This window comes from Falco rusticolus, chromosome 4 (assembly GCF_015220075.1).
Source record: "Falco rusticolus isolate bFalRus1 chromosome 4, bFalRus1.pri, whole genome shotgun sequence".
NCBI classification, from domain to species: domain Eukaryota; kingdom Metazoa; phylum Chordata; class Aves; order Falconiformes; family Falconidae; genus Falco; species Falco rusticolus.
The window spans coordinates 1,154,563-1,181,197 of NC_051190.1; the positions used below are offsets into that span (position 1 = coordinate 1,154,563).

Here is a 26,635-nt window from a genome sequence, read left to right on the forward strand (position 1 = left end):
CTGGGTGGCCCCCTTACCTTTGTAGGCGAGGCGAAGGCGCGGGGCATGCTGCTTCCATGCCTGGCTGCTGCCCGGCTGCTGCAGGAGCAGGCAGAGGAGCACAGCGAGGGGCAGGCTGTGGCGGGGGAGCGCATGCATTCTGGTGCTCAGCAGTGGGGAAGGGGCAGCTCACCCTCACAGCACCATTGTCCAGCGCCGAGATGATGCCTTTGCCACCAGCTGCAAGCAGAGAAGGAGGAAGGTTGCACTGTGGCCAGCTGCGTGCGGGTCAGGACCCTGGTCCCAACAGCCGCTGGCTGGGAAGGGTGCTCGAGGGACGAGAGGTGATGGCTCCGTCCCTGAGAAGATGTCAGGCCAGCTGCCTGGCAGAGAGGAGCCACCAAGAGCAAGTGTCCAGCCGCCTGCACACCCACAGCGCTGCAGAACGAGCTGGGGCTGTGGTGCAGCCTGTGGCAGGGCAAGGTCAGTGCCACAGCGAGCGCTGCATGGGACAGGGTGACAAAGCACAGGCTGGGCACCCTGCGGCACCCGCCGCGAGTGCCTCGTCGGTGTTTATCTGGGCAGAGCACCTGCAGGCTGCCGGGTGGCCGGGGCCCACCCTCCCGGGGAGCACAGGCTTGGGGGGAGACAAGGTTCGTCTTCAGGAGCTCACACAGCCTGAACTGGCCGGGCTGGGAGGAAAAGCAGGGGGCTAAGGAGGCTGTCCTTGCAGCCTCAGCCAGTCATCGATGGTTCTGGTAGGGTGAGGAGGATTTCTGAACATCTCCCTTGCTGTGAGCCATGCCTGTCCCCACTGGGACACCCTGTACCCTCCACCTCCGGGAGCTGGCAAAACAGCTGGTGCGCACAGGGCCAGTTTGGGTACTGGGAAAGGCTGTTGTGGCTGGGAGACCTGCTCATGGCTGTCCCGGCTACCCCCTGGGGGGCTCCAGCACGTTTCATGTCCAGGGACTTCAGAAGACCAGCTATTACAGCCTGCCTAGGGGAGGGGTGCGGTGTGATGTCGGCATGCCTACAGCACGTGGTACTCAGGAGCGCTTGGATCTGAGCATTGTGGAAGTGACGTGAGGGAAGAGGCGAGGAGTGCCTGGGGAGTAGTACACCCTCCAACAGATCTCAGAGCTTGGGCATCCCTGCTAAATATCTGCTCAGACCTCAGTGCTTGGCCAGACCCTGGTGAGAGAACCCTGATCTTTATCTTATCTCAGCTTGGGGTTAAATCTTGTCCATTTCGCTGAAGGGGGAATTAATGTTTTGGAGTGCTGTCTATAAACGCCACTTTCGTGATCCCTTCAGCATCAGCTGCAGCTGTGTGCGCACACAATACATCGCTCTGGCCAGTAGCTCTGGAAATTGCCCGCTCACCACAGACCTCTCCAAGGCCACCGGCATCCGTTGGCTCTGGGATGCTGCAGGCTGGAAGGACTGTCTTACATTTATCCCCCCTCAGAGATGTACAGGGTTTCACCGCCTCATCCACCAGCTCCCACACTTCCCGCAGGGAGCGGGGCCGGCCTGACAATTAGTTCAGGCAATTTGGATGTTTTTTCCCCATTTATAAATGTGCCAGTCCCTAAATGGCAGCTCTGACTCCCCCTCTTCCTGCATATTAGGTCCTTCCGGTCACATTGCTGGAAGAATTAAATGAGCTTTTTGGCTCATTCCTGGCCAGAGGCTCTTGGCACAAGGAGCAGGGGGTTTCTGCCGTCCCGGTGAAGGGCTGTAGGAGGGACAGTGCAGCCGAGCCTTTCCCACTGCCTTGGTCTCTGCCTTCCACAAGAAGAAGCACACAGCTCTCCTCAGGGAGGAGGTTTGGGGCTTGCGGAATTGGGGTTTCTCTCCTTCCTGGCAGACAGGGAGCGAGCAGCAGCCGGTGGCCAGCAGCCCCGCAGCACAGCTCCTCTTCTGCCTGCTCCCTGTCCTCAGCACTGCCTTGCTCTTGCTCTGGCCAGCACAACGTGCTGCTGCTGCCGAGCCTTCTGCCATCCTAGGAGACCTGGCACCACCCTGGGACCTGGATGTGACCTCAGGATGGTGGCTGTGCCATTTTTTGTCTCTGTAGTTTGGAGCTGCTTTCTCAACTCATCTACTCCTTTCCTGGGCAGACTTTTCAGCAGATCTGCCTAGGGGAAAAAAAATCACAAACATGATGGGTTTAGCTAGGTTGAAATTACTCAGTGCTCGACAGATTGGTTGTGGAGGGGGAGGTTCCCAGGTAGGAACCCCACCAGCCACACCGGGCACCCACTAGCAACGCTGCCCTTGCTTCCCCAAGTGCCTTCCCAGCAGGCAGAGATGGCGAGTGGCTTTCCTGCGCTGGGGATGCTCCCAGACCTGTCCTGTGGACTCACAGCCATGCCCTGAATGAGCACTGCTATCCGGAGGTCATCGCAAGGACTTGGCAGGGATTTGTTTCTCTTTGGCAATGCACATTGTGTTGCTGGAGGACTTGGGAAAACACTGGCCTCTAATTGCAGCTTTCTATAAATGGAGCAGGGCCTGTGCTAGGCTTAGGTTTGGGCTAAGACAGCCCTGGGAGGAACCTTTCATGACCCAGAGCTCCAGAGGATGCCAGGGTGGGTTGGGATTCTGCGGATGGCAGGCAGGGCACTGCTCCTGCCTCCAGGACACGCTCACACATGGCTGCGGGGTGAGGTTTAGGGATGCTCCGCATGCCTGCAGTGGGGCAGGGGCGCTGGGGCAGGCGTGCACACTCCCATGTGCAGCTCGGCCATATCAGCACTTTGTCTCCTTGCCCTGGGGATGCCAAAGGCAGGTTTGATGGTGGCAGAAGCTGCAGCCACACACAAGAGGACCCCAGAGCCCTGGGAGAGCTGGGTGCAGGGTCAGAAAAGGTAAGGACCTTGCTGGAGGGGCTTGCAGGGGACAAGGCAAAAAAAAACCTGTCAGAGGGTAACTTCCAGTAAGAAAGGCTTCCCCATATGTCACTCTTTCACCAAGACTTCGAGGTTCCCCCCTTGCTGTGCCCAGGCAGCAGTGAGGGACTCAGCTTGTCCATCTCCTGACACACAGCTAAAATCCCCGCAGCAGCTCCGCGGCCCGGCTGTGCCCGCAGCCCCTGGCACAGGGGCATCCCTCGCTGTGCCAGCCAGAGCGGGGACACCTGGGGAGCACGCGGTGGGGCCACAGCCCTGCCTGTCAACCTCTGCCCAAGTCTGCCCAGAGGTGAAGAGCTCAGCAGAGGCAGCGTTTACACTGGGAGGGGGAGCGCGGGTGTCTCGTGGATGGAAACAAGCTGCGGATGATGAATCCAGGGTTAAATTAAACACTCCCGACAGCTTTAAATAATCAACTGTCCGGAGCTGCAAGTATTTCCATCTCAGTTTGGAGAGGGAAGTGCTGATGAGGGCAGGCTGCTGGGCGAGGGAACGCCTGGGGGTTAAGGTTTCATACTCCGGGCACAGCAGGACCTGAGGGGGAGGACATGGGTGACAGCAGCCCTGTGCCAGGGGCTGGCAGTCACCAGGAGGACCTTGGTGTTGGTGGTGGCACGGCTGGTGCCATCGCGGTGCTGGTTCTATGCCAGCAGTCCACCAGATGCCCTGGTCCCAGTGGTCGCCCCATGCCCTCCCCTCCACCGGTGACCTGCAGAAGTCCAACAGCCTTAAGGCTCTGGGCTGCCAGCTTGGGCCACTGTTCCGTGGCATGGAGCTGAATTTTTCCTTTGGAGACAAAGACCTCTGGAAGGGCCTGCAGAGATGGAGCAGCACAGGGAAGAGACAAATCCCTCCTGTTTGAGACATGCGGGTGTGGGAGGGAATTGTTTATCCGTGAAAGCACCAATTTCCTCCTGACAATGCCTATTTGCTGCGTGAATAGTGTAAAACAGCCCAAATTTCAGAGGGGGAAGGGCCCCCGCAGTGGATTTATCAGGCTATGGATTATCTCCCGAGGACAAGCCTGCTGAACCCGAGCCCTCAGCCACCCTGCGGCACTACGCGCAGCCCCTGTGCTCCTCCCTGCCCAGCGCAGCCCGCCATGCGCTGCCCGCCATGTGCTGCGCCGCTTTCACAGGCCCCGATTGTGTCCCAGCTAATCCCCACACACCATTTGCAGCCTAGTGCCTTCTTCAGTTACACTGCGGGGTGGCTGAGCGCGGGCAGCGGGGGAATGCTGGTCCCCAACAGCTGGGGGACCTCAGGGGAGAGGAGCGGGGAGGGGGAGAGGGGCCGCACCCCATGTCAACATTCAACCGCAGTGACCCTCGCCACGGGGGAACAGAACCGTTGCACTGTGAGAGGGGAGAGCCTCATGGAGCTGAGACCCCCTCCGTGGGGCTGGTGCTGCCTGAGGCTGCCAAGCACCCAAGACCTGGCTTCCAGACCCCAGCCCCGCTCTCCTGAACCTGTCCCGCTGCCCCCAGCAGAAGCCCTGGGGGTGCGTGGTCCCCTCTCCACCACTTTGAGAAGCTGAGAGAAAGGACCTTCACCCCGGCAAAGAAACTGAGGGGCAAAGCCAGGTCCAGCAGACAGGACAGCTGCACACCGCACCCTGTGCAGGACCAGGTGTGTGAGGAGTGTGCACAGCTGGAGCTGCAGGACGTGCGCCTTGGCATGCACCTCTGCCCACCACTGTCCCCCTTCCTAACGCACTGCCTGCCCCCCTTCCTGCCCATGCAGGCACTGAAACTCTCCCTGCTCAGGCCAGGGCCCCGGTTGTTCCCCTCCATCCTACGCAGGATGATGGATGCCCTGGCAGCTGCAGGGAGAGGCAGCTGTTGTCCTTCTCAAACCAGGAGGACAAAGCCACCAGGGTGGGCGCTTGGCTCCCTCCCTCCTTCTCCTGGAGCTGCCTGGCTGGGGCAGGAGCAGCACCAGGGAAGCCTGTAGTGCTGAGCTGCTTGTGGAAGGGGGATGTGCTGCTCCTGCAGCCTGACACCAGACCTGGGACCACAAAACCCAGCGTCGGAGCCCAGGTGGCATCGAGGCACCATGGTGCGCCCTGTGAAATGGCAGGATTTCAGCGAATCCCTCAGTAACACAAGTCACACGTGCCTACACAGAGCCCCGACAATCAAAGGGGAGCCAGTTTTGGAGGGTCTGAAGGGAGGAACTGTTGAGCAGCAGCAGAAGGCTGAGGTTGCTCAAGCTTCACCCGCATTCCTCTGCCATCACACGACAAGGCTGGCCAGCAGGCTGCCTTCCAGCCGGGACATCTCCCGACAGCCTCCTATGCTCCCACCTCCTGAGATTAAAGCCCGTGGTTGCAATTATCCCCAGACCATCCTTCCTTGCCAGCCAGCACTGCCGAAGCGTGCCAGGCGCTGCGAGCAGGGGGGACGGGTCCCAGTGCTGCCAGCACACCGCGCCCTCAGCACGTCCCCCTGCCAGGCAGCGGGGCTCCTCACGAATGGGCACCGGCTGATAACAGCGATGGGGCAGGGACAGCCCTGTGGCCTGGGTGGTGTCAGGGGACCTCACTGCCTGTGCTGACCCCACCGAGCATGAGCACTTTTCCCCCTTACTTCCTTTTTCTGTGTGCCGATGTGTAAATGTTGCCGGACCCTCAGCCCTGGCATGCCACACGAAGCGCCTGCCTGCTGCGCTGCAGCACGAGCACGGACCTTCGGCGCTGCAGCTGGCTTGCCCCCTCCCCGCTGCGCTGCCAAAGTGAGTCCATCCCGGGTGGTGGGTCCCGCCGGCACCGTGGCCCCCGCCGAGCCCAGCTGCCTCTGCCCTCCGCGCCACAGCCTGGAGGGTGGGAGCGTGCCTGTGGGGGGGTAAGGCCGTATGTCGGGAGGGGCAGGGCAGCATCTCCTCGGGCAGTGCTGGTCTCCCTGAAGTTTCAGCAGCGTAAGGCACACTGCGGTTGGGACCACGTCCTTTAAAAGCGAATGGGGAGTTACCAAGCCCAAGCCCAGCCAGGATATTAACTGTTTATGAAGCGATAAGGAGCTGGCTTCACTTAACGTCCTGCTAATCCCTTTCTCAGGGGGCCGCTGGCTCAGCCCCTACCTTTCCCTTGCTACCGGGAGAGGTGAAGCCTGCTCTGGCTTGGCTCTCGGGCATCAGGCCAGGGAGGTGGCCCAGCAGCTGGCCTTGCCTCACTGCACGGTGATGGGCTGGATTGGCTTGTGCTTTCAGCCAGTGGCTCCTGAAGGGCTTTTCGGTGTTCTGACTCTGCCGCTTGAGCCAGGTAGTGCCAGTCAAGTAACCTCCGCCATTCCTCTTTTTAATTAATCCCGAGGGCATCCAGCAGCAGGCAGGTAGTGGGTCCAATGTGCAGAGAAAATCAGATGGAGATGCAGTGCAATTGCACCTCGCAAGCCTCCTCTCACCAAAAATGCTACCAGAGTACCAGCAGCTTCCAGTGCCACCGGACCACTGAGTCCAGGCAAATACACCTCAGGGAAAGCCTAGGCAGGCACGGACTTCCTGGGGCCCTGCGCACCCTCCAGCTCTCTCCTTGCCATACCTGCACCGCACTTGCCCACCTCTTCACAGCTTTTGTGCCTGCACCCCGGCACAGAGCAGTGCCAAGTGCTGCTGCCAAGCCCCAGCCCAGGCAGGTGGCTGCGGGATGCTGCCCAGCCCAGGGCTCCCAGAGCGGCCAAACCACCACAGGCCGGCAGCTGGTAGTGGCACAGAGGCAAATCTGGAGGGAGACAGCTGGGCTCATCTCCAGGCAAAGTGGAGGGTCAAGGAGGTGAGACAAGTGTGGAGCAAGCGTGTCTCGCGCTGGGCAGCAGGCGCACAGCTCCCCTCAGCCCAGCCAGGACTGACTCAGTGTATTCAACTCCAGATTAACTTGTGTTAAACCCTGGACTGACTTGGCATATTGAACTCCCAACCTTCCTCCTAATGCAATTGAGAAGCTTAAAATTCTTTCACATTTGGGAGGGGTCTTGCCACCCGCTGGCATTGTGCTGGAGCAGAAGTACCCAAATAAGGTAGCGCAGAGCCTGCGCTCTGCCCGCCCACCGCGCCGGCTCCCCAAAGCCCCGGGGTCCCCAGGGGCAGCACCACATTCCTCGGAGCCATTTATACCGCGGTGCTGCGCCGGCTGACACCCACCCTTGTCACCTGTCCGCCACATGGCCTGACATTCAATACAGCCCTCGGGAGGCTCGGGGAGCTCTGCCCTGCTCAGGAGCCCTTTTCTGGGCTTCAGACTTTCCAGGCTGGATCTGGGTGAATCACACGTGTGCTAAAACCCGGCAGGGGCTCCCAGGCCAGGAGTTTAGAGGAGACCCTAGCCAGGGACAGGTTTGCTAATGCTTCTGGCCCCAGGCTGGCTGAAAAGCCTCGGCCAGGGAGAGGAGCTGGATGACACCAGGGTTTTCATACAGAGCTTACCAGCTCTGGGCCACCAGCTGCAGCTGGGCAGGCTCAGCCATCACCAAGCGTCACGGGCTCTGGTCCTTCGGTACCCCCTAGGAAAGAAGTGGTGGGTTTGGTCAGGGTGCTGGTGGGCACAACCCAACAGCCTCGGAGGCCTCTCTGAAGCACCCGGCAGAGAGCCAGGGCTGGGGACAGCTCCCTCCCTAGAGGTGTCTCATGAGACAACCAGCCCTAGGGAGCGCAGAAGCACCCCCACTCCCTGGACAGGCAGGCTACAGCCTTTCCCAGCACTCCCAAGCCAGAGCCCACCTCTACCTTAAGCTGCCAAGGCATTTTGCAACAAAGCTGCACAATCACAATTCATAACACACATTTTCTTCATTCACAGTGGGATTACTGCTTCCCACCTCCAGACCTATTGGGCAGGGATGCTCAGCACCTCTCAAAGAGCTGTTGGCTTCGCCACGTTCCCCCAGCTGTAACCCCAGGGCCATTCCAGCAGGAGCTGGCTGTGAAGCACCTGCTCCGCAGCTCAGTGACCCCGACCATCCGTTCCACCACTGCCAGCAGCCAGCAGCACGGCTGCCGGCCGCACTCCCAGGGCCTCTCGCTGTCCCAGCCGGGGCCACCCGCCTCCCCTGACACTTGAAAGCTCCACAGTGTTTTCTTTTCATCAACGGGAGCCCTGCTCTCTGCTCTCCCCAGCCTGCTCCGCTAATTGGAACAGGCTGGGCAAGCGTGGGGGGCTTTGCTAGAGAAAGTATTTTAATGAGGAGGGAGGGTGCCTGCACTGTTATCTGCTGCTTCTCAGAGCGTCTTGGCTGGGCTCCTTGGTAATTACAGCCTGGATTGCTGGGTAAACTCTCTGGCTTGCAAGCCTCGGACCCCTGCAGAGCACCATGCTCCGGCAGCCTCCTCTGCGGGCTGCCCTTTGCTCTGGCATGCTGCGCAGGGAGCCGGAGCCACAGCTTTGCCTGTCAGTGAGCTCCTGAGCGGCTGAGCACCCTTGTGTCCCCACCTCAGCAGCTCCGCTACAGCAAAGGGAGTTGTCTGGAGCAAGACTGCAGCTTCTGTGCAGGGTATTTCCTAGGATCAATGACCAGCAGAGACACTGTAGATGGATGTTGGGCCGTTCACCCCAGCTGGCTGCTCATTCATCCTTCCCCAGGAGACACCAGGTCAGCGCCAGGCTAGGCTGAAGATGAAGGCACATCTGTCAGGGGTTGAGGCAGGTCAGGTGGCTGCCGTAGCTTTTGTGTGAGGGAAACCGGGGTGACTGCTGGCAGCAGCACGCTCTAAGGCAGATGGCTCCCCTTGCTGCAGTCATTTAACTGGCCAGCCAAAACAGAGATAACTCAGCCCAGCGGATGGTCACAAGCAGAGGCACCTCCTCACAGCACAGCCCCCTGTGCCAGTATCCCCAGCTGGCCAGTCCAGCCCAGGAGCAGCCACCACCATGCAGCACACCCAAGTGCTGCTCCCGGGACACATCCTTCCTGTCCAACGCCTATTTCATGTGAAGGCCCCTCAGTCCTCCACGTACTCATCTGCACAGCATCCCGCTGTGGAAGGCCACTGTGGCTGCCGTTATTCCAGTGTGGAGATGAGGCACAGATGGACCAAGTGACCTGCCTGTGGCCAAACGGGAACCATAGCAGGACAGGGATTGACCACAAGTGTCCCATCTCCCTCCAAATAATACTTTATCCTCCTACAGCACAGAGCAGCTCAGCACAAAGCCCGACTCCATCACTGCCCGTGAATGAGCGAGCGTGTCGCTCCAGCACATGGTGGCAGAGCTGCCAGCACCCGCCTGCATGGGAGCATGCACTGTGGGAAGACCAGCTTTTCTCAGTGGACAATGGACAGATTGAAACCGAAAGCTTTTCCCCCCACCCCATGGTCTCCTCCTGGAAAACGGGGAAATAAACCTGGAATCAACGGTGGGAGAAGCAGAGTAGCTCCTGCACACAATAAATGGCAGCTCGCCAGTGTGCTAGACAAGAACAATAAGCCCACATGGCCGTGTGCTTGTGAATGGCATTGTTTTAGGGAAAGCATATCCTGGGCAGGCTCCCAAGTCAACTGGGGGTGACGTTGGCAACAATTGCACTCCATGCCGTGCCATCCCGCTGGCGGAGCTGGGCTGTGCTAGCCTGGAGCATGCGTGTGGCATGCCTGCAGGTACAGTGGAGCCGGGCATGGATCAGGGGGCACATGGGGTCACTGAGTGTGGAGACGGCAGAGCCCAAATATCCTACAGTGTCCACACTGGGGAATAATAAAGGCTTATTTTTTGCTGGGAATATGGAGTGCTCTCTCCTGGGTACCATGAAATCGCTCATTCCTTGGCATCTAGCTACAAGTAGGCGCTGGGGTTTTATGCTGTGATTGGGGATAATCTAGTTTTCAGGGAGGCAGAATGACTTGGACTCCTGCCCTGTGAGCCCAGCCCTACAACCTTACACTGGTCATTTTGCCATTCTGTGCTTCAGTTCCCCCAGGAAAAAAGAATCGGAGAGGGTGCAGCCCGCTCCTGTAAGCAGGGCAGAAGTGAGAAATAGGTGGGGAGGCGACAGGCGGCTCGCAGGGACCAGGGAGAACCAAGGCTGGAGACCCAGTCCAGAACAGGTAACACCATTTTCACTCTTTCCCACTGCAGCCCACCTTCTGCAGGAGCTCCTTGCCAACCCCAGCAGGGTGGAGGGGGGTCTCCTGAGCAGGGCTCCTCAAAGAGGGTGGGTGAGGCTGGGTCTGTCCCCCATTCCCAATCCAAAAGCCATTCCAAGCTGCCCCTTGGGCCAGGAGGTTACTCAGCTAACTGATTTCTATGTCTGCCTTTGCTTTCAACAGCAGTTTTTTAACTGCATGAGCGAGTGCCTGTAGAGACCTAATTACCCCGCGCTCTCAAAGCCGCCTCTCCCTGTAATCCCAGCTGGAGGGCGGATAGACCAAACTTGGAGCAAGAGGCAGCCCTGAGAGACCAGGAGCCAAGGTTTACAATAAATCTTCATCCTTGCTGTAAACAGCTCCTAAGAGGGTGTCACAGGAGCACAGCAGAGAGCGAGGCAGCCAGAAACCCTCACCAGCAGGAACATCTGCCAGCCCTGCTGGCTCAAGGGCTCGGTTTGGCAAAGAGCATCGTTAGCAGCGAGTCCTGCCGAGGACCCAGCTTGGCTCCCGCTCCCTCTGCTTGAGTTTGGTGCTGCTGGATGCCGCTGCCTGGCAGCCCCACAGCCTGGCATCACCTCTTATTGAGCCGAACGTGATGGCTTGGACCATGGCAACCCGTCTGCATCCTCCACGCATAAGCACATTGGTATTTGGGAGAACAACTCACATCCTTGGGGGTTTCCTGTTTAATTCTCAACCTAAGGAACCAGAGCAAATGATCCCTGTCTTGCACCCTTGTGGAATTCAGTGAGATTAGATTAGGGATGAATTCTTCCCATATTTCTTATAGAGCTGATATCTCTGCCCTGGCTTTCAGATTGACTTCCCTATCCCCAGCTCATAAATCACAAGGGTGGTTTTGTCTCTGTTGTTTTCAATACCGTTAACTCTGCAGGAGAAATCTGTATGTTCTAGCAACCCATCATGTCAAGTCAGTGACCCATCAGGGCTGCCAGACCCCCTTCCCTTTGAAGGCTGTGCAAGGAGCGGCTGGCAGAAAACTGGGACACGCTCCGCTTGGCAAAGAGAAAGCTCCCCATGGCTTGTGCATGGGTCGCGTGGCCAGCATGTGTGCGGGGTAGCTGCAACTCTGTGACCAGATCTTCTAGAGCACTTTCCCCTCCTCTCCTGTGCACACGGCTGCATCAAAAACTGCTGGTTCCCAGCTTAGCAGAAATTTCACACCAGTGCCCGGCAGCCAGATTAATGCAGTGGGTCCTTATGGGCAATAAAGTGCTTGGCTAAATGCAGCCATGGCAGCAACCTGGGGCTCAGGGCTTACCAAAGCGCAGCTGCAGCTGCCCGTGCAATGCCTCCTGATGATTCCCTGCGGACAGTGCATCCCTTGGCCAGGCTGCCGCGCACTTACGCCAGAGGCAATCTTATTTCAAAGACAGGAAGAAATAACTCTCTTTGTCTTAATTTAATTTCATCAAGTGCATTGGTTTGTTTTTTTTCTAGACACAAACACTGAGGCTTCTCCCTCCCACGCTCAACCTGAATGTCACAACCCATCGCACTGAAACCTGCCCCCGTTACTTTCAAGCCGCTCGAAGGATGTAAGGGACCCGGCTCCGGCTATCCGCACCCAGGCTCTGCGATGCTTCCAAGTAGAAGGAACCTTAGTTAAAGGACTCCTTTGGAGAGCACCCAGCATTTTCCACGCTTTGTTTCTTTTCTGCCTGCTATACTGTACGGCCCGAGGTTTCCGAGGGCTGAGGCATTGCAGAGAGGGGGGTTGAAGAAGCACAGTTGCTCTGTCCTGACAGATTTCATGAAGCCCAAGCAGGGGACAATTCCCTGATGGACCAGGGAGGCTATTTTTTCTCCTCAGATCAAGGCTGTCACAACCTCTTGGAGGCAAAAGATTGATTTTTTTACTTGGGGGTGTGTGGGAAATCCGACAGAGCTGTCCTTGAGCAGTGAGGAGCCCCCAGCACGGGCTGGGCGTTCAGTGATGACCCACCCAAGACGAGATTTGGGGCTGTTAAACCACCGCGTCCAAGCACAGCAGCAGGTTCAAGAAGCCCCGGTAGAACCAGCTCTGGGGAGTGAGAGCCCTGCCACAGCAGCAACACAACAAAACCCCTGGGAGCCCAGTTCAGGCATTGCTAGATGGGACCAGAAAGATCATTGCACAAACTTCCTATTGCACCCGCGGCAAAGAGAGTGGCAGGCTCGGCTCCGCGTGCCTGGGAGCGGGGACGGAGTGGGACGGAGCGGGACGGAGCGGGATGGAGGGGGATGGAGGGGACGGAGCGGGACGGAGCGGGACGGAGCGGGATGGAGGGGGATGGAGGGGACGGAGCGGGACGGAGCGGGACGGAGCGGGATGGAGGGGGATGGAGGGGACGGAGCGGGACGGAGCGGGACGGAGCGGGATGGAGGGGGATGGAGGGGACGGAGCGGGACGGAGCGGGACGGAGCGGGACGGAGCGGGATGGAGGGGGATGGAGGGGACGGAGCGGGACGGAGCGGGACGGAGCGGGATGGAGGGGGATGGAGGGGACGGAGCGGGACGGAGCGGGATGGAGGGGACGGAGCGGGACGGAGCGGGATGGAGGGGGATGGAGAGGACGGAGCGGGACGGAGCGGGACGGAGCGGGATGGAGGGGGATGGAGGGGACGGAGCGGGATGGAGGGGGATGGAGGGGACGGAGCGGGACGGAGCGGGACGGAGCGGGACGGAGAGGGGGATGGAGTGGGACGGAGCGGGCGGCTGCGGGGCAGCTGCGTGTCCCACCGCCCCACCGAGCCCCCAGCGGGGCCGGGGCCCTCCTGCCGGCTCTCCGCGGCGCGGGGGGCTGCCCGGCCCGGCCCTCGTGGGAACCGCAAACCCATTTCTCCGCTACTCACCGAGCCCAGGAGCCCGCGGGGTCTCCGCGGTGCTGCGCCCACCCCTGCCAGCCCAGGAGCCTCCAGCGCCTTGTTCCCGGCAGCCCCGAGGCACCCGGAGCCGGGGGCAGGCGGGAGGAGCCGGGGGCAGCCGGGAGGAGCCGGGGGGCAGCCGGGGACAGCCCTTCATCCAGAAGCCAGCCCCGGCTGCCGGCGAGCCCCCGGGCCGCGGCCGCCAGCCGGCCCCGCTGCGCAGCCATTGCCCCCTAGCGGTGCCGCCGTCCGCACCGGCTCCGCACCGGCTCCGCACCGGCTCCTCGCCGGGACCGCACCGGGGCCGCGCTGAGCCCACACCGGGTCCGCCCCGAGCCGGCACCGGGTCCGCCCCGGGCCCGCCCCGGGCCCGCCGGCCACTGGCCCTCCCGCCGCGGCAGCCGGGCGGCCCCGGGATGCGCCGCTCGCGCTTTCCCCGCGCGCTGGGAAGCCGGGATGCAGCGGGCGAGCGGGCACCGTCCTCGCTGCTGCCGCGGGGGGAGGCTCCGGCCGGGAGAGAGATGCTGCGGGAAGGGAAATCTGGAGGGTTCGGGTGCGGTGGCTGTGCACCGCAGCCGGAGCAGGCCTGCACCGCCAAGGACCAGCCTATGGACCACATACATCTACAAGGGATTTTTGCTCCGGACAAGCCCTGGGCTGATGCTGTAGCCTGAACGCCCGTCAGCTGGGGAGCGAGGTGCGTTCCTGGAGCACATCTGGTTTCATCTGAAAGGAACCCAGCTGCCGCTCTCCTAGGCCTGAGCTCTCCAGGATGCAATCCAAAGCACAGCAAAGGGGAACGCAGGGAGATCGGTTTCAAAAGTGCACCCCAGAGCCAAACTAACCTGCCAGAGCAGGCACACCCCAGCAGGGCTTCGGAGAAAAGGGACGTCACAGTCTAACTGCCCAGTGCCGAGAGCTGCCTGGCCCCTCTCCAGAGCCCCAGCATAGGAGGGACCCAAGGGAGCTGCCTCAGATCCCAGTGGGGCTAGGGAGGGTGCCGGGGCCCTGGTGGCACTAACTGGCCTCAGGTGAGCCCCTGCCCACCCATCTGCTGGCCATTGGGCTGGGGGCTCCATTTAAGGCCAGGCCTGGGCAGTGAGTGCTCTCCCAGGGTGTGCTGCAGGTCCAGGCTGCTCTCCTGGATGGACCTGGGACCAGCGTTACAGGCAGCTTTGTCATCAGCTTGCAAGTGGCACCTGTCACTGCCAGCACGCTGGCCCTGCCCAGGGGGTCTGCACTCTGGTGAGCGAGGGTACTGCCTGCGCTGGGGCCACCCTGCTCTTGCTGTCCCTCCTTGATGGGAATCCAAACCACCCCAACACAGGCACTCCAGCTCCTCAGCCCGATCCTCTTCCTCCCTCTGGATCAAGCCTGGCATGATGCAGTGTGGAATCACACGGTATGTGGGCAGATAGGCACAGGAGCAGGAGCTGCTCACTCAGGCTGTCTGCAGCAGGGCTGTCTGTAAGGCTGGAGGCAGCTCCAGGGGGTGAGCTTCAAGCTGTTAACCAGCTCTCTGCTATTTCTGGACCAGCCCATCCTTCCATTGTGTGGGATGGGGGACTCTGTCCCCTGAGGGTGTCATGCTCTCATTCCCCAGCTTCCTTGCAGCACATCCAAGGAGGTGCACTCTAACAGCTGGATGGGACTGGCCTCCTCCAGGCTGCAAATGAGCTGAGCAACACATGCATGGAGCAGAACCCTGCTCCTGGAGGGGATGAGAAGTGCTTGCGGTGGCACAGTGTATGGCTTGGTTGGCCATTGTGTTCCGATCTGCTTCAGCTTCTCAAGGACAGGACCAGACCCGTCTGCCATGGTGGAAGAAGCAGACGCTGGATACTTGCCAGCACAATCATGGCAAGCTCTAGAGCCCTGCTCCACGACTGGAAATGCTATAGAATCATACTATGGTTTGGGTTGGAAGGGACCTTTAAAGGTCACCTAGTCCAACTCCCCCTGCAGTGAGCAGGGACATCTTCAACTGGATCAGGTTGCTCAAAGCCCTGTCCAGTCTGAGCCTGAATGTTTCCAGGGATGGGACACCTACCACCTTGCTGGGCAACATGGGCCAGTGTTTCACCACCCTCATTGTAAAAAATTTCCTTCCTATATCTAGTCTGAATCTCCCCTCTTTTAGTTCAAAACCATTGCCCCTGGTCCTATCAACTGCTTCTGCATTTTTCCTCTGCTGGGAGTAACCAGCACAACTTATTCCCCTTCCAGCAGCGCATGGCCCTCCCCAAGGGAGGAGGGAAGCAGCAGAGAGAGTTGGTGGACAATGTCATGCCCAGGGTGGTCTGCAGCACGCATCGGGGGATGCACTGCAGCAGCAGGACCCTGCACACGGGGCGGTTATTGCAGAAGGTGCGTGTCTTCTTGGCTGCCCGTTGCTGTAGGGAAGTTTTTTCCCATGGTGTTAGTTCCCTGGGCCAGCACTATTTTACCCGTGGTGAGGGGTGCTGCTGTGGGTCAGCATGGTGACATCTTGTCCCATTCAACCCTTCCCCACACACCCCCCAGCGGCAGTTTGACCAAACCAATACCCTCTTCTAAAGATGCTGGCAAAAAAATTCCATTTAGAATTTGGACAAGGGCTCATGTCGGTGCTCGTCTCTGCTATTCCAGTCATTACGTGACTTACTCTGGTGTCATTCATCTTCCTCTGAATCTGTGTGCTACTGGATGGAAGCCTGTGAAACTGCAGTTTCACAAAGGTTATACTTGTTGACATTTGAAAGCATAATGCCACCCCTCCAGCCCCTGCCCCCTCAGCACAAGGAATAAAGAATGTTTTTTCTTGTATGTGTATGGATAAATACAGAATAACCTACATAAAAATGGGGGCATGATTTGAGCAACAACCTCCTCTGAACATTGAACTCTTGCTCTTCTTGTCTTAAAACACTGAATGAGTAAAACTGCTCGTGATACTTGTCTGGAATCTTCCTATATCTAACTTAGAGGTACCTACACATTTTTCTTACTCTTTCATTTCAAACAAAGAGAAGACCTACGTATTTTTTTGGAACAACATAAAAACCAGCCAACTGCCATGTTAACTCCTAAGGATTTTACCAGTAGAACTGTAGCCCACTCGTGCCTGTTGATGATTTGCCCGAGTGCCAAGTCCAGCCGTACTGGTACGAGTGTGCAATGTCCCTGGTGTCCTGCAGTGGCTGCACTTGTGATATCAGGCGAGAAATCCTCAGAGGCTGGGTTTTGAGTTTACTTGCAGCTGAGTGGTAGAAACCCAGTTTGTGGAGCATCAGGTTTTGCCTCTGTGTTTGAGCAAAACAGGGAGGTTAATGCCACCATTGGAGTGGGTGTGCCTGGGCTGTGGAGATGTGATATTTTTCTATGCCAAACTGTGTAAAAGAATTTCAGAGAGGGTCCAGATGGATCTGCCAGGTCAAGAAGATGTGGCCAGCTCTGGTCTCAGTCTCTGCACTACCCCAGCAACGCATTTTGCCCTCCCAGGTCCACGCTGCAAGTGAGCAGGTACCTCACCCTGTGCCAGCCCTTAGGCTGGCTTTTTGGGGCACATTCACATGCTCCAGCCAGAGCTGCAAAGAGCAGCTGTGCAGAAGGAGCAGTCATGAGCTACTGCCTTCATGGACCCCCTTGGTGCCATGCTGTGGAGGGAAGAAGGCCCATGGTGTATATTCTCTGCAGAGCATTTGCTGCTGCGGGCTCGCTCTGCTCCCTGCAGCCCATGCCCCCCCCCCCCCCCCCCCCCCTTTGCTGTGGGGTCTCCGAGGGGAGCTGAGCAGGAACCACACGTTAGCAAAAGGCTGCATCACTTCTGCTCTTTGGAATAAAATCTGGAGAGAGCCACGACTGAGGTAGAGCAGCACTTGTTTTATTCAACCCACAGAAGGAAAGTCCCACTCCCACCTTGCAGCAGGACAGATTGCCTCTATCTTTCCTTGGCCGTGCCGGAGCGGAGAGGGGCAGCGCTCAGCCCCATCCTGCCTCCAGCCACGCTTCTTCCCTCCTTGGAGCATGTTACTGCTGCGGAGGGAAACACGTTCTCTGGCTTCTCTCTCTCCTTCCCCTTTACAAATGCCTCCCTCATCCCACCTTCCTGTTTTCTTCTTTTTAGAAAGCACAGCTCCAGCTCTTTACATCAATATGTTCCACTTATAAGGTCCCGAATCTCTGCTGTATCTACCAATATGAATAAATACTGCAAATCAAAGACTATCTACTTACTTTACATTGGGAAAGGAGGAAAAAGCCACTCTCACTCCAGAGACTCCCAGATGTCCACAGCAGCCTCCTGCACTGCCCTTTGTGGCTGATGGAGCTGAGAGATGGTCCTCCCTTGGGCAGGGGTCCAAGCAGAAGTGCACTGCCTATGCCTCCCATCCTCCAAACAGTAGGCTTCACTTCCCCTGTGGGGCCCCCAAACCGGCCAATATGAAGCCCAGGGCTGCTGTTACCTGTTCCTAAAAACATCCCTGTGCCGAGCACAGCCTGGTACCAGTGCCACCAGCAGCAGTGTCCTTCCTTACCCGTACAGGCCATCCTTTTAAGCCCCTTGTTCTGCTTTTTCTTCCCGGGCTTCCTTGCACGCACACTTCCATTCACACCAGCCTTAGTACTGGTTACAGCTTGCCCTGTTCCTCCTCCTGTGAACAACATCATCATGCCCCAACACAGGTCTTATCTTGTGACCTGTTCCAATACTCTTACTGGGACCTTCCAAACAATAAAAATAAGTTGTAATCTCTGGTCATATCCATCACCACAGGATGGCATGCAAGGCAACATGCTGAACACAGCAACAGCACTAGCACAGTTGGGAATTATCTTTGAAATACAAACTAAAATAATTATACGATATAAAGGTAGTTGCAATACAGCTGTGGCTTTAGGTGACCATCTTCTAAAAAATAATCAAGATGTTAAAACCACTGTGTCAATGATAAATAGTCAGGGTTTCTACATCACCACCTGTGCTGCTCTTTTCCTATGAGAATATGACATCTTCTGGCTTGGTGCTTCTTTTTAATGCTTTTAGCTTCTCACTCTATTTATCTGTTCCAGTTTAACCACCTCATTTCAGTCACCTCATCCCAACCTCAGTGGAGGGCTCCTCCACATTCCCTAATCCTGGATATCCCCTGGCTGATGCACAACATGGGCAGACATCATGCCTATGTATATGTTTACATACACACATACCTTCATGGGAATACACAGAGGCACTCACTGGGTTATCTTGGGAAGCAGAATTAATAGGAATTAAGCTAACATCAAATGCAGGGATTACTTCGATTTTCCATGGGCTGGTACTGGGATGCTCTCTTCAGTCCAGGTGAATGGCATTTTCAAGCCACACACAGCACATCCCCTTGAAATCCCGCACTTCTGTGAGTAACGCGGTACTGTTCCAGCATCCAAAGGCACAAGAAAAAATCCTGATCTCCCATAATCATTTACTATGGTCCTCAAAATAACAGAAGCCAATAAATCAAGTATTTCTATGATTAATATAACTAATGGGAGGTAGATCTACGTCCATGGAGAGAAAAAGGATTTCTCTTGGTTGGAAATGGATGCATCCTACAATTAGATTTTTTAAATTAATTTTTTCCCCCTCTTTTCACTGCAGCCTGTTCCTGCTCCTCTCTTGTTCGTGACTTGAGCCCTACAAGGAGAAGTGCTGTGTTGCCTCTCCTTTCACATATGCACATCACGCTGACTACAAGCAAGCAAGTGCGGAGCTAAGCCAAGGAACATACATTATTTAGTGAGGTCCATCTGTCCACAGGAAGCTGCTCTTATCTGTTTTATCATCTGTTTTATTATCTTCTAATTAATTACGTATCATCAGCTGTTAACAGGTTTTCAGTAAGATGGATGTACCCACTCTGTAATGAATAAAATCAGCTCAAGAGTTCCTGCAGTTGGTAGATGAGAGGCTCCCTCCTATTTTGTTTGGGAGTGACACCCTGTGGGTGCCCATTTTCAGCACACCCAGGTGCCCGGTACACCCGGGTGCAGGACAGCCTGTGCGGCAGCTACTGCTCCGCTCCCAAATTCCCCACTTCCCTCCAGTGCTGCCGAAAATGATGTCCCATCAGGATCCTGCTTCTTTCCGCTTTGTGCGTGAATGACGTCTGGACTCAAGAGCACCAGCTTGCTCCTGCAGATCTCGTGCCACCTCACTGCTCCCTTTTCTGCTCATCTGCTTACTGCTCATCCCCAGGAGCCCATCGCCTTCCCCATCCCTCCCCTGTGTGCCTGGGACTCCCACACAGACCGAAGCCCCGGCTTGTTTGGAGATCACGAGGAAGAGTCCGAATGGCTGCTGAGCTTTAAGATTTTGCATTAGTTGCTCAGGATCTGATTTGCAGTAATTCTTCACAATTTCCACTCTTAACAGAGCGACTGGGGTCCTGTGGCTGAGGGTCACCACCCACATGGCCATCAAAAGCACCATTACGGCCACTACCCAGACCCTCCCAACTACAGACCCAGACAAGCTGCTCCTGGCTGCTGGTTGCACCAGCGTCTTTGCTGTAACACCCCAGCAGGGAGTGACCCCTGAACACCTGAGCGCGCGCTACAGCCGATTTCTTGGGCAGCTCCTCTCCCCTGCTTTGCACAGGAGACCCCAGACGCGACATGGAGGGGCTCTCTGGCAGGAGGGGGCTGGTACAGACCCTTTCTAAACAATGGGACTTACCTTGGGCGCACGTTTCCCCCCGTCACAGCCATGTACTCACCAGCACTGCAACGGTTGTCCCCTCCTCCCCCCTGCTCGGTGCAGCACCAAGGACCAGGGTGCCAGTGAGCCAGTTCCCCCCACTTCTCTAGGGCTGCTTGTGTTGGAGACAAGGAAACACAGCTTGGACACTTCTTCTGGTGCCTTTAGAAGTTGTCAGCAGTTGCAGGTGGCCCTTCACCTCCAAGTCCTGCTGTCTGCAGCTTCCACGGCTCCTGTTTTCCCTCCTTGGGGATACTTGGAGGTGATGTCGAGACCTGCTCTCTGCCTGGGCGAGTAGGAAAGCAGCGGTGGGTGCCAGCCGCCCAGCTCAGCCCATCGGGCACCAGATCCTCTCCCACTGGCCACCACCATCATCTTCCTTATTCGTACAGGCCACGCTCAGCTTTGTCACCCATGGTCCCTGCTGCGCTCACACACACACCTTCACTGAGATTCAGCCCAACCGCCTGTTACACACCCCCGCAGGAGCTGCCTCCACAGCTCCCCAGGCTGCACGAGCAGCACTTGCTCAAAATGGCTTTTCCTCTGACGCACACAGCTCCTGCCAGCCCGGACCAGGATGGCTATGTCCCCATGAGGGTCCCCAACACCACTGCCACCAGATCCCATGCTCCTGGGGGAGGAAGGGGAGGGCTCTGCCCTGCTTAGGAAGCTCAGATAACACCCAGCATTGGTTAGACCCCTTTAGCCATCAAGCTTTTGCTACTAATTGAACCGAGTTGTCCTTGCTGATAGCCAGGATGAACCCCCCCCCCACATCACTCCTGCTCCCGAATTCCTTCCAGGCCCTGGGGCTGTCCCTGGCTCCCAGCTCACATCCTGATCAATGAGTACACCGCACCAGGAGCATCTGTTCCTGAGATGGCAGGGATCATACTGCAGGACAGCGGCACTGCTGGCAGGGCCACCGAGTGACCAAACCTGTCCCAGCCCCACTGACATGCCTGCAACGCCCAGGGACCTCATGAGCAGAGAACGAAACACAGTGGGAATCTTCCAAAGCATCACCTGCTTTTAAAACATAGCATTTTAGGCAAGAGCCAAGCACTGACAAATTTTTAGTTTTATTAAAAAAATTCTAGCAGCAAAACCTGTAACAATTCAAAAAAAAAACCCCAAAACAACCAAACCCCCAAAAGAACAGGACACAGAGAGAAACAGACATAGACGGAGACAGACAGGCTTGGGGTTTTCTCCACCATTCACTCAAGTTCCTTATAGCGGGCAAACATGACTCTCCTGACGGCGTCGCGGTAGGTCTCGTTGGACTGCCTCTTGGTGGGCTTCCCTTGGGCCCCCAGGCCAGGGCCCTTCTTCCGATTTTCTGCCTGAAAATGGATACAGCTTATGTTAGTGATTTCTCCTCTTCACTGGCTGCCCATAAAGAAAAAGCTTCCCCACGGCTGCTTCAGGATAGCCTACTGCTCCCATGTGGATCCAGGACAGCAGGAACAGCAAGTGTGCCGTGTTCCTCCAAAAGCTGTTTGAGAGAAACTACTGGCCCTTTGTGGGCCACAAAACCACCGCCAGCAAACGCCCGGCGAGAATCAACCCACGGGGCTTGGCTGCAGAGAACAACGTGAGCATACGGCAGGGTGGGAGTGGGCAGCCAAAACAGGCAGCGCTGGCAGACGAGAGGCAGCCGTGTGCGAGCGAGGATCGCAACGGAGCAAAGGGAACTACCAGCAGAGCTGGGCTCTCGGGGAGCTGTTTGCAGTTAGCCTGCATTTGCACAAGCTCAGCTGTTTTCTCCTCTAATAAGAGTTCCCATGGGCTCTGGTAGCTCACTTTGAATTTCAACCAGTTTTTAACGACTGGCTTTTGCAGGCAGCATCTGAATTATTCAGTAATACCTGCCTAGAGTTAGCCCAGGAGAGCAGGCCTGAGGCTCAAAGTCTCTCTCACTTTTAAGTCTGACTTGTGTGAATACCAGAGATGTCATAAATTTGGCCGACAGATCAAAGTCCTGTGGGGCTGAAGTGGGCACATGGCTTCGCCCACCATGACTTGGAAGTGAAAAGAAAGCACACCTCTAAGGGTCTTTTGGGAGGCCTTTATAGGAATTGTACGAGGGCTGCGCTGTGCAATCAGCTCCCCCATCCAACCCAGGGAGCCCTGATCAGAGGTCAGACCTCCCAGAGCGCGTCGCTGGAGCTGGCTCTGACAAATCTCATTTTATGGCCAGAGGAAACTCTCCCTGAGCAATGTGCAACAGCTGGGGCCCGTTCCTGCTGCCTGTGCTGAGGAGGGAATCTTGCCTTGTGTGTGTGGGCTCAAGCAAACACACGTCACCAAGCCTCAAGTACTTGCCTTTTTAATGATACACTCGACCACAAGCTGCCGGCAGGAGGCAGCCAGGTGACAAACCTGCCACTGCAAGCGACAGCATCCCCGAGGGCATGGTGCTGCTCATGTGCCCCTGGGCAAGGCAGAGCGGTGCCTGCCCCAGGCCGCTTGTCAGATAAACCCTCTGCAGCGAGAGCCCAGCCTGCCCCAGGAGGGAGGATCTACCCAGCCCTGCCCACCCCGGGGCCCTTTGTCGATGGGGACTCTGCTCCTCATCAGAGGATGTACTTTGGTATTACCTTCCTAAGGCCAGAGTCCAGCACCACAGTGAGAGCCGCACAAGCGCTAAGCAGAGCAGACAAACAGTATCACGTGCCTTTGGCTTTGCTCGCATCTCCCCAGAGGAGCTTCACCTTCTCCCCCAGCTCATGTGGCTACAGAGCACTGAGCTGCTGACCAGCTCAAACCCCAGCCTGGGTACCTGGCTTCAAGCAGCCATTAATCAGATGTTCACACCCTCCCTGCTCACTGTTACTCTATTTTCAACACCTCCAGATCCATATCAATTCTAACCTCTTTCTACTACCAACATACTTGCAGCCCCTCCCAGCCTGCACAGTTAATCAGTGCACACACATTATTCCATCGAGTGGTAGTGGAGTCTTGCACCCTGACTCTTGTTCCATCTGGGATCTCCCTCCAGCTGTCTTGGCAGAATTACCAGCTGCAGGACAGGGATGTGTTTTGAAAGGAAGACTCACCTCCATTGGTGATGTTGTGCCCTGCTGGTTGTGGCCAAAGCCTTTCTTCCACCCCGTGGACTGAAACATTCGGTTCCCTTTGTTGTTACTATCGATCCTTGGGTCATAGTCACTGCAAAAGACGCAGAATCAATTGTCCAGTCTTACAATGTTTTGAACACATGCCAGGGATTTTTAGCTCTGCTAACAGCACCGTTATCAACACTCCAGCCTCTTCTGAGGGATACCCAAGTTGCTTGCAAGAAGCACAGCATCCAAGGAAACCAGCATGGTGGATTCTGTGTGCAGGGCTCAGACACCTTTGACTGCACAACTTCTTGTCCCACCTCAGAGGAAAATACACCAGGGCACAGGAAATGAGCTCAGGCTCCAAAATATTTACAGTACAAGCAAGCCAGGGGCATTCTGTGCTTGCATTTCTTAATCCAAGTTTTAGCAATAGCAAGAAAGTGAAGTCTAATCCCTGCTGCTCTGTTAGATCTTTCTTTTCTCCCAGTGCTGTGGTCACTGAGCTCAACAGGTGTAGTGTTGATTTGGACACCCCTTCTCCCACCTGGTCATTACTCATCCAAGACCATTAAACAAAACCCATCGTTTTGAAAAATCACTCGGCACAAAAATAGCTTCCTTCAGGCAAGTTCTGTTTTCTGGCTGCTGCTGACACTGCACACAAACTGCTTTGGTTTATCCACAGCTATTCCAGGACAAGAGGGAAGAGAAGATGTGGATTTTTAAACTGCAAGACACAGAGGAAAGGTCTCCTTCTGAGGTGCTGTACCAGAAGGAAACAGGCACATAACCAGTTTTGTCTTCAACACACGCCTAGCAGTTCCTCAGCCCACTGGAACATGCGAGCTCACAGCAGGTAGACCTTTCAAGAGCTCTGCACAGCATGCACTTTCTTCCTCCACCTACTCTGAATGTGGTGGAAACAGCTCCTAGCGTTCCTCTGAGTCAGTGGAACAGATGAAACACAGCTTTGCTCTTTCTTTCAATGGCTAAATGCCAAGACAGGACAGCAAGTGCCTTAACGATGAGGTGGATGGGAATAGGCTGCATTCTGCTCCCTGCACCTGGCCAGGCACACTCAGTCCCCTCACCTCACTCCTCCAGCACCAGGCAGCTTGTCTCTGCTTTCCCCTAAACCCTCATTTCCACCCCTGGCTTTCTGCCCTCTCTGAGATGTCCTGCAGCACAACAGGCTCAATACTTCAGGGAACTCTACCCACAAGAATTACAGTCTGTCTGGCTGTTACTCTTGCAGACCTACCCCCCCCAGCCGATTCCTGGCCTCGGCAGGCCAGCAGCACACACACCATCCCAGCATCAGCAGCCCCGGAGAGATCTAACTGAGAGCAGCCATTACCTCTCTGAGTCCCGGTCGTATCTGAGCCGTTTCCTCTCTGGTGAATCCATCTGCTGGAATCTCTCTCTCCGGTCATTTCCTTTGTCTTTATGTCTCCCCTTCATAACACAAAGAACAAAGTAAGTGCAAGAGCTACGAAGGGTTCAGCACTCCAAAGACGACTGCTCTGCAACCAGGTCTCATCCTCAGCTGGCTGGAAATCTGTCTTGGGGACCCACAAACACTGAATGCTTCTGGGACCCACAATCCACTTGTTCTGTCCTGATGGCGTCTGTTGGGCTGACCCAGACCTGTGGTTGCCGCCTTCCAGCTATGGCACCAGGAGCAGCCCTGCTACCTTCTGAACAATGGAGAGTTACAGCTCTCCCATTCCAGGCCAGGCAGCAGCAGCTCACACACTGCCTCAGTTTTAGATTAAAATTTCCGTCCCACTTATCCTAGAGCCCAACACTGGCTCACAGGACAACAGAACCACACTCAGGCCCCTCTGGGAGGAGGAAGACCTGCTCTTAGAAGTCACAGCACTATCTACCGGTCCAAATGCGGTGTGCCTGCAGTTCAGTCTGACTCTTTGGGAGGCATTTGATGCTCAGGCTGCAGACACAGGTGCGTAAATGGAGAATCTGCCTGGGACCAACATACTTCTAGTGCAAACCCACCAACAGAAGCTTGCCCACCACTGCAGACCCACCTCACGCTCTCTTTTCTCTAAATACGCCAGCTCCTGTTCAGATCGTTTGATCTTCATATGTATCTCCAGGTTTTGCTGGAAGGAGGAAAACAGAAGCCAGTGTCAGCAGAGGATACAAGCTGTCAGTCATTTGCTCCATCTGTATGCAGTACAGGTAAAGCAGCATGCTCTCGCACCTCCGCTATACCAGGTGCAGCAGCTTCTCCTGCAGACCAGACTACCTGCTCCCCTACAGAGGCCAGCAGCCCTTCCTCCCCACAGTAAGGAAGGCAACCAGTCCTACTTTAACACACATGCAATTTGGCCCTCCTAGAAGCAAGAGCTCAAAGGCAGCACAGAACATGGGGAGGCATGTGCTAAGTTCTTACTGCTGTCACACTCATGTGTGCCAGCACCCCACTCTCCCCAAGCTTTAGCTATCTCGCTGCAGCTTAAAAAGTCACACCTTGATGTTATAGCACTCCCGTGGCAGGAACAAGCAGCTCACACAATGCTTTGAACAGAGCTTTGATGGGAACTTTGCCCGCTACTGTGTCAAATCCAGCACAGCTCTTCCCACCCAACCGTTGCATTTTCCTCTGCACATCACAAAGCTGTTGAGCCAAAGGCAGCTTGCAGCGCACACAGCCTCCTGGCCACCAGCTCCCTCATACCTTGTGCAGGTTGGAAAGCTGCTGGTGCTTGATGAGAACTTCCTTGTTGGGAAACTGCCTCCTGCACAGCAAGCAGGCCAGCTTGTTCCAGTCGGTCAGCTTGTCATCGCTGGCCTTGGCCTTCCTCAGCTGCTCCTCGCGTTGTGCTGGTGGGTGGGGAGGTGGCAGCCACTGAGCCTGTGACTGCTCCTCTTCTTCCTCCTCCTCTTCATTGTCGCTGTCTCCTCCATACTCTCCCAGAAGTCCTATCAGGGGGTTCACCACCTTGGGCTGAGGGATGCGGCAGAAAAGTGTGACAATTTGTAGCATCAAGCCTGCCTGCCGTGAGTGGCTCTGCTTCCCCAACCAATCTCCCCATGACTTCTGTCTCCATTCTAGCCCAAGAGCCAGAGAGCAGCATCCCAGCAGCACAGGCAGGGAAGAGAAAGAAACCAGCTGGCCAGCATTTACACGCCAGAGGTAGAAGCCCTTCTGTCCTCTGGACAGGCTGTACATTGGTGCTGGGCTTTCCCAACCTGTCACACACCTAAGCAGAAGCAGCTGACCAAAGCAGCAGCTATTTGGCAGAGAGTTGCTGTCAGTCACTTCCTCTAGCCATGGAGATCAGTAAGGTCTGGCCTTCCTCAGTCCAGGAAGAGTCTTCTACCTGAGGACTGCTTGAGTGAGGAGACCCTGCTTAAATGCTGGTATTAAATTTCCCCAGGCTAGAAGCCCACAAACAGGCTCAGAGTAACTACCTTTGCCATTCCATCTCCAATGTTCCCTCCCCTGGCATGGGAAACTGGCACCTGTCACTCAGGGTCACAGCCAGGCTTTGGTGAGCCTCTTGAGTCCTGTACCCAGGCTCAAACAAGGCAAAAACCCCAGTCCTATGGAGCCACTTACCAGGGCTGCACTCTCATCCTTTTTCACAGAGGGAGGTAATGGCTTTTTAAAGACATCTTCTGCAGAAAACTTCTCCTCTCCAGTCTCATTCTGAAACAGTCAACATCACGTGTTAAGAGCGCCATAGCACAGACTCAGCGTGTGCAACAGCTAAGCACCCATCTAAACAGGCTTCCAAGGACACCAAGCAGTTGGCAGAAATGAGGTGGTACTTTTGGTGGAAGACATTCCCATTCTGGGGAATCCATAGTTCTCCTGGAGCTATGCCCTTGGTTTCAGGGACAGCTGCAGCAGTTGACCATGCTGCCCCAGCCTGCCCACTCTCACTCTCTGCTGGACTGTGATGCGAACAGTGGCCCCAGCTGTGCCTCAAACCAGCGAGGGAGCTGGGGCAGGGCCAGGTCACATTTGG

General features: G+C 56.4%; 2 protein-coding genes across 7 annotated transcripts in view; both read right to left on the minus strand.

Moving 5' to 3' along the window:
• The window catches only part of LOC119146084 (semaphorin-3D-like), a 25,636-nt gene extending 12,622 nt beyond the window's left edge, over window positions 1–13,014 (minus strand). For 2 of the 4 annotated variants that reach the window (XM_037383184.1, XM_037383183.1), the window contains exons 1-2: window positions 12,831–13,014; window positions 18–219 (exon numbers count right to left, since the gene is read on the minus strand). In XM_037383184.1, coding sequence (XP_037239081.1) covers window positions 18–219; window positions 12,831–12,999 — 371 coding nt within the window. In that variant the 5' untranslated portion in view covers window positions 13,000–13,014. Of the gene's footprint in view, window positions 1–17; window positions 524–12,830 lie in introns of those variants that run through there. The other 2 variants (XM_037383186.1, XM_037383187.1) reach the window with 2 other exon arrangements.
• Window positions 13,015–20,629: 7,615 nt separating this feature from the next.
• Window positions 20,630–26,635, minus strand: part of RBM6 (RNA binding motif protein 6) — a 58,779-nt gene continuing 52,773 nt past the window's right edge. For all 3 annotated transcript variants that reach the window (XM_037385689.1, XM_037385690.1, XM_037385688.1), the window contains 6 exons: window positions 26,224–26,313; window positions 25,339–25,608; window positions 24,686–24,760; window positions 23,995–24,092; window positions 22,629–22,740; window positions 20,630–20,909 (listed from right to left, as the gene is read on the minus strand). In XM_037385689.1, coding sequence (XP_037241586.1) covers window positions 20,784–20,909; window positions 22,629–22,740; window positions 23,995–24,092; window positions 24,686–24,760; window positions 25,339–25,608; window positions 26,224–26,313 — 771 coding nt within the window. In that variant the 3' untranslated portion in view covers window positions 20,630–20,783. The remainder of the gene's footprint in view (window positions 20,910–22,628; window positions 22,741–23,994; window positions 24,093–24,685; window positions 24,761–25,338; window positions 25,609–26,223; window positions 26,314–26,635) is intronic.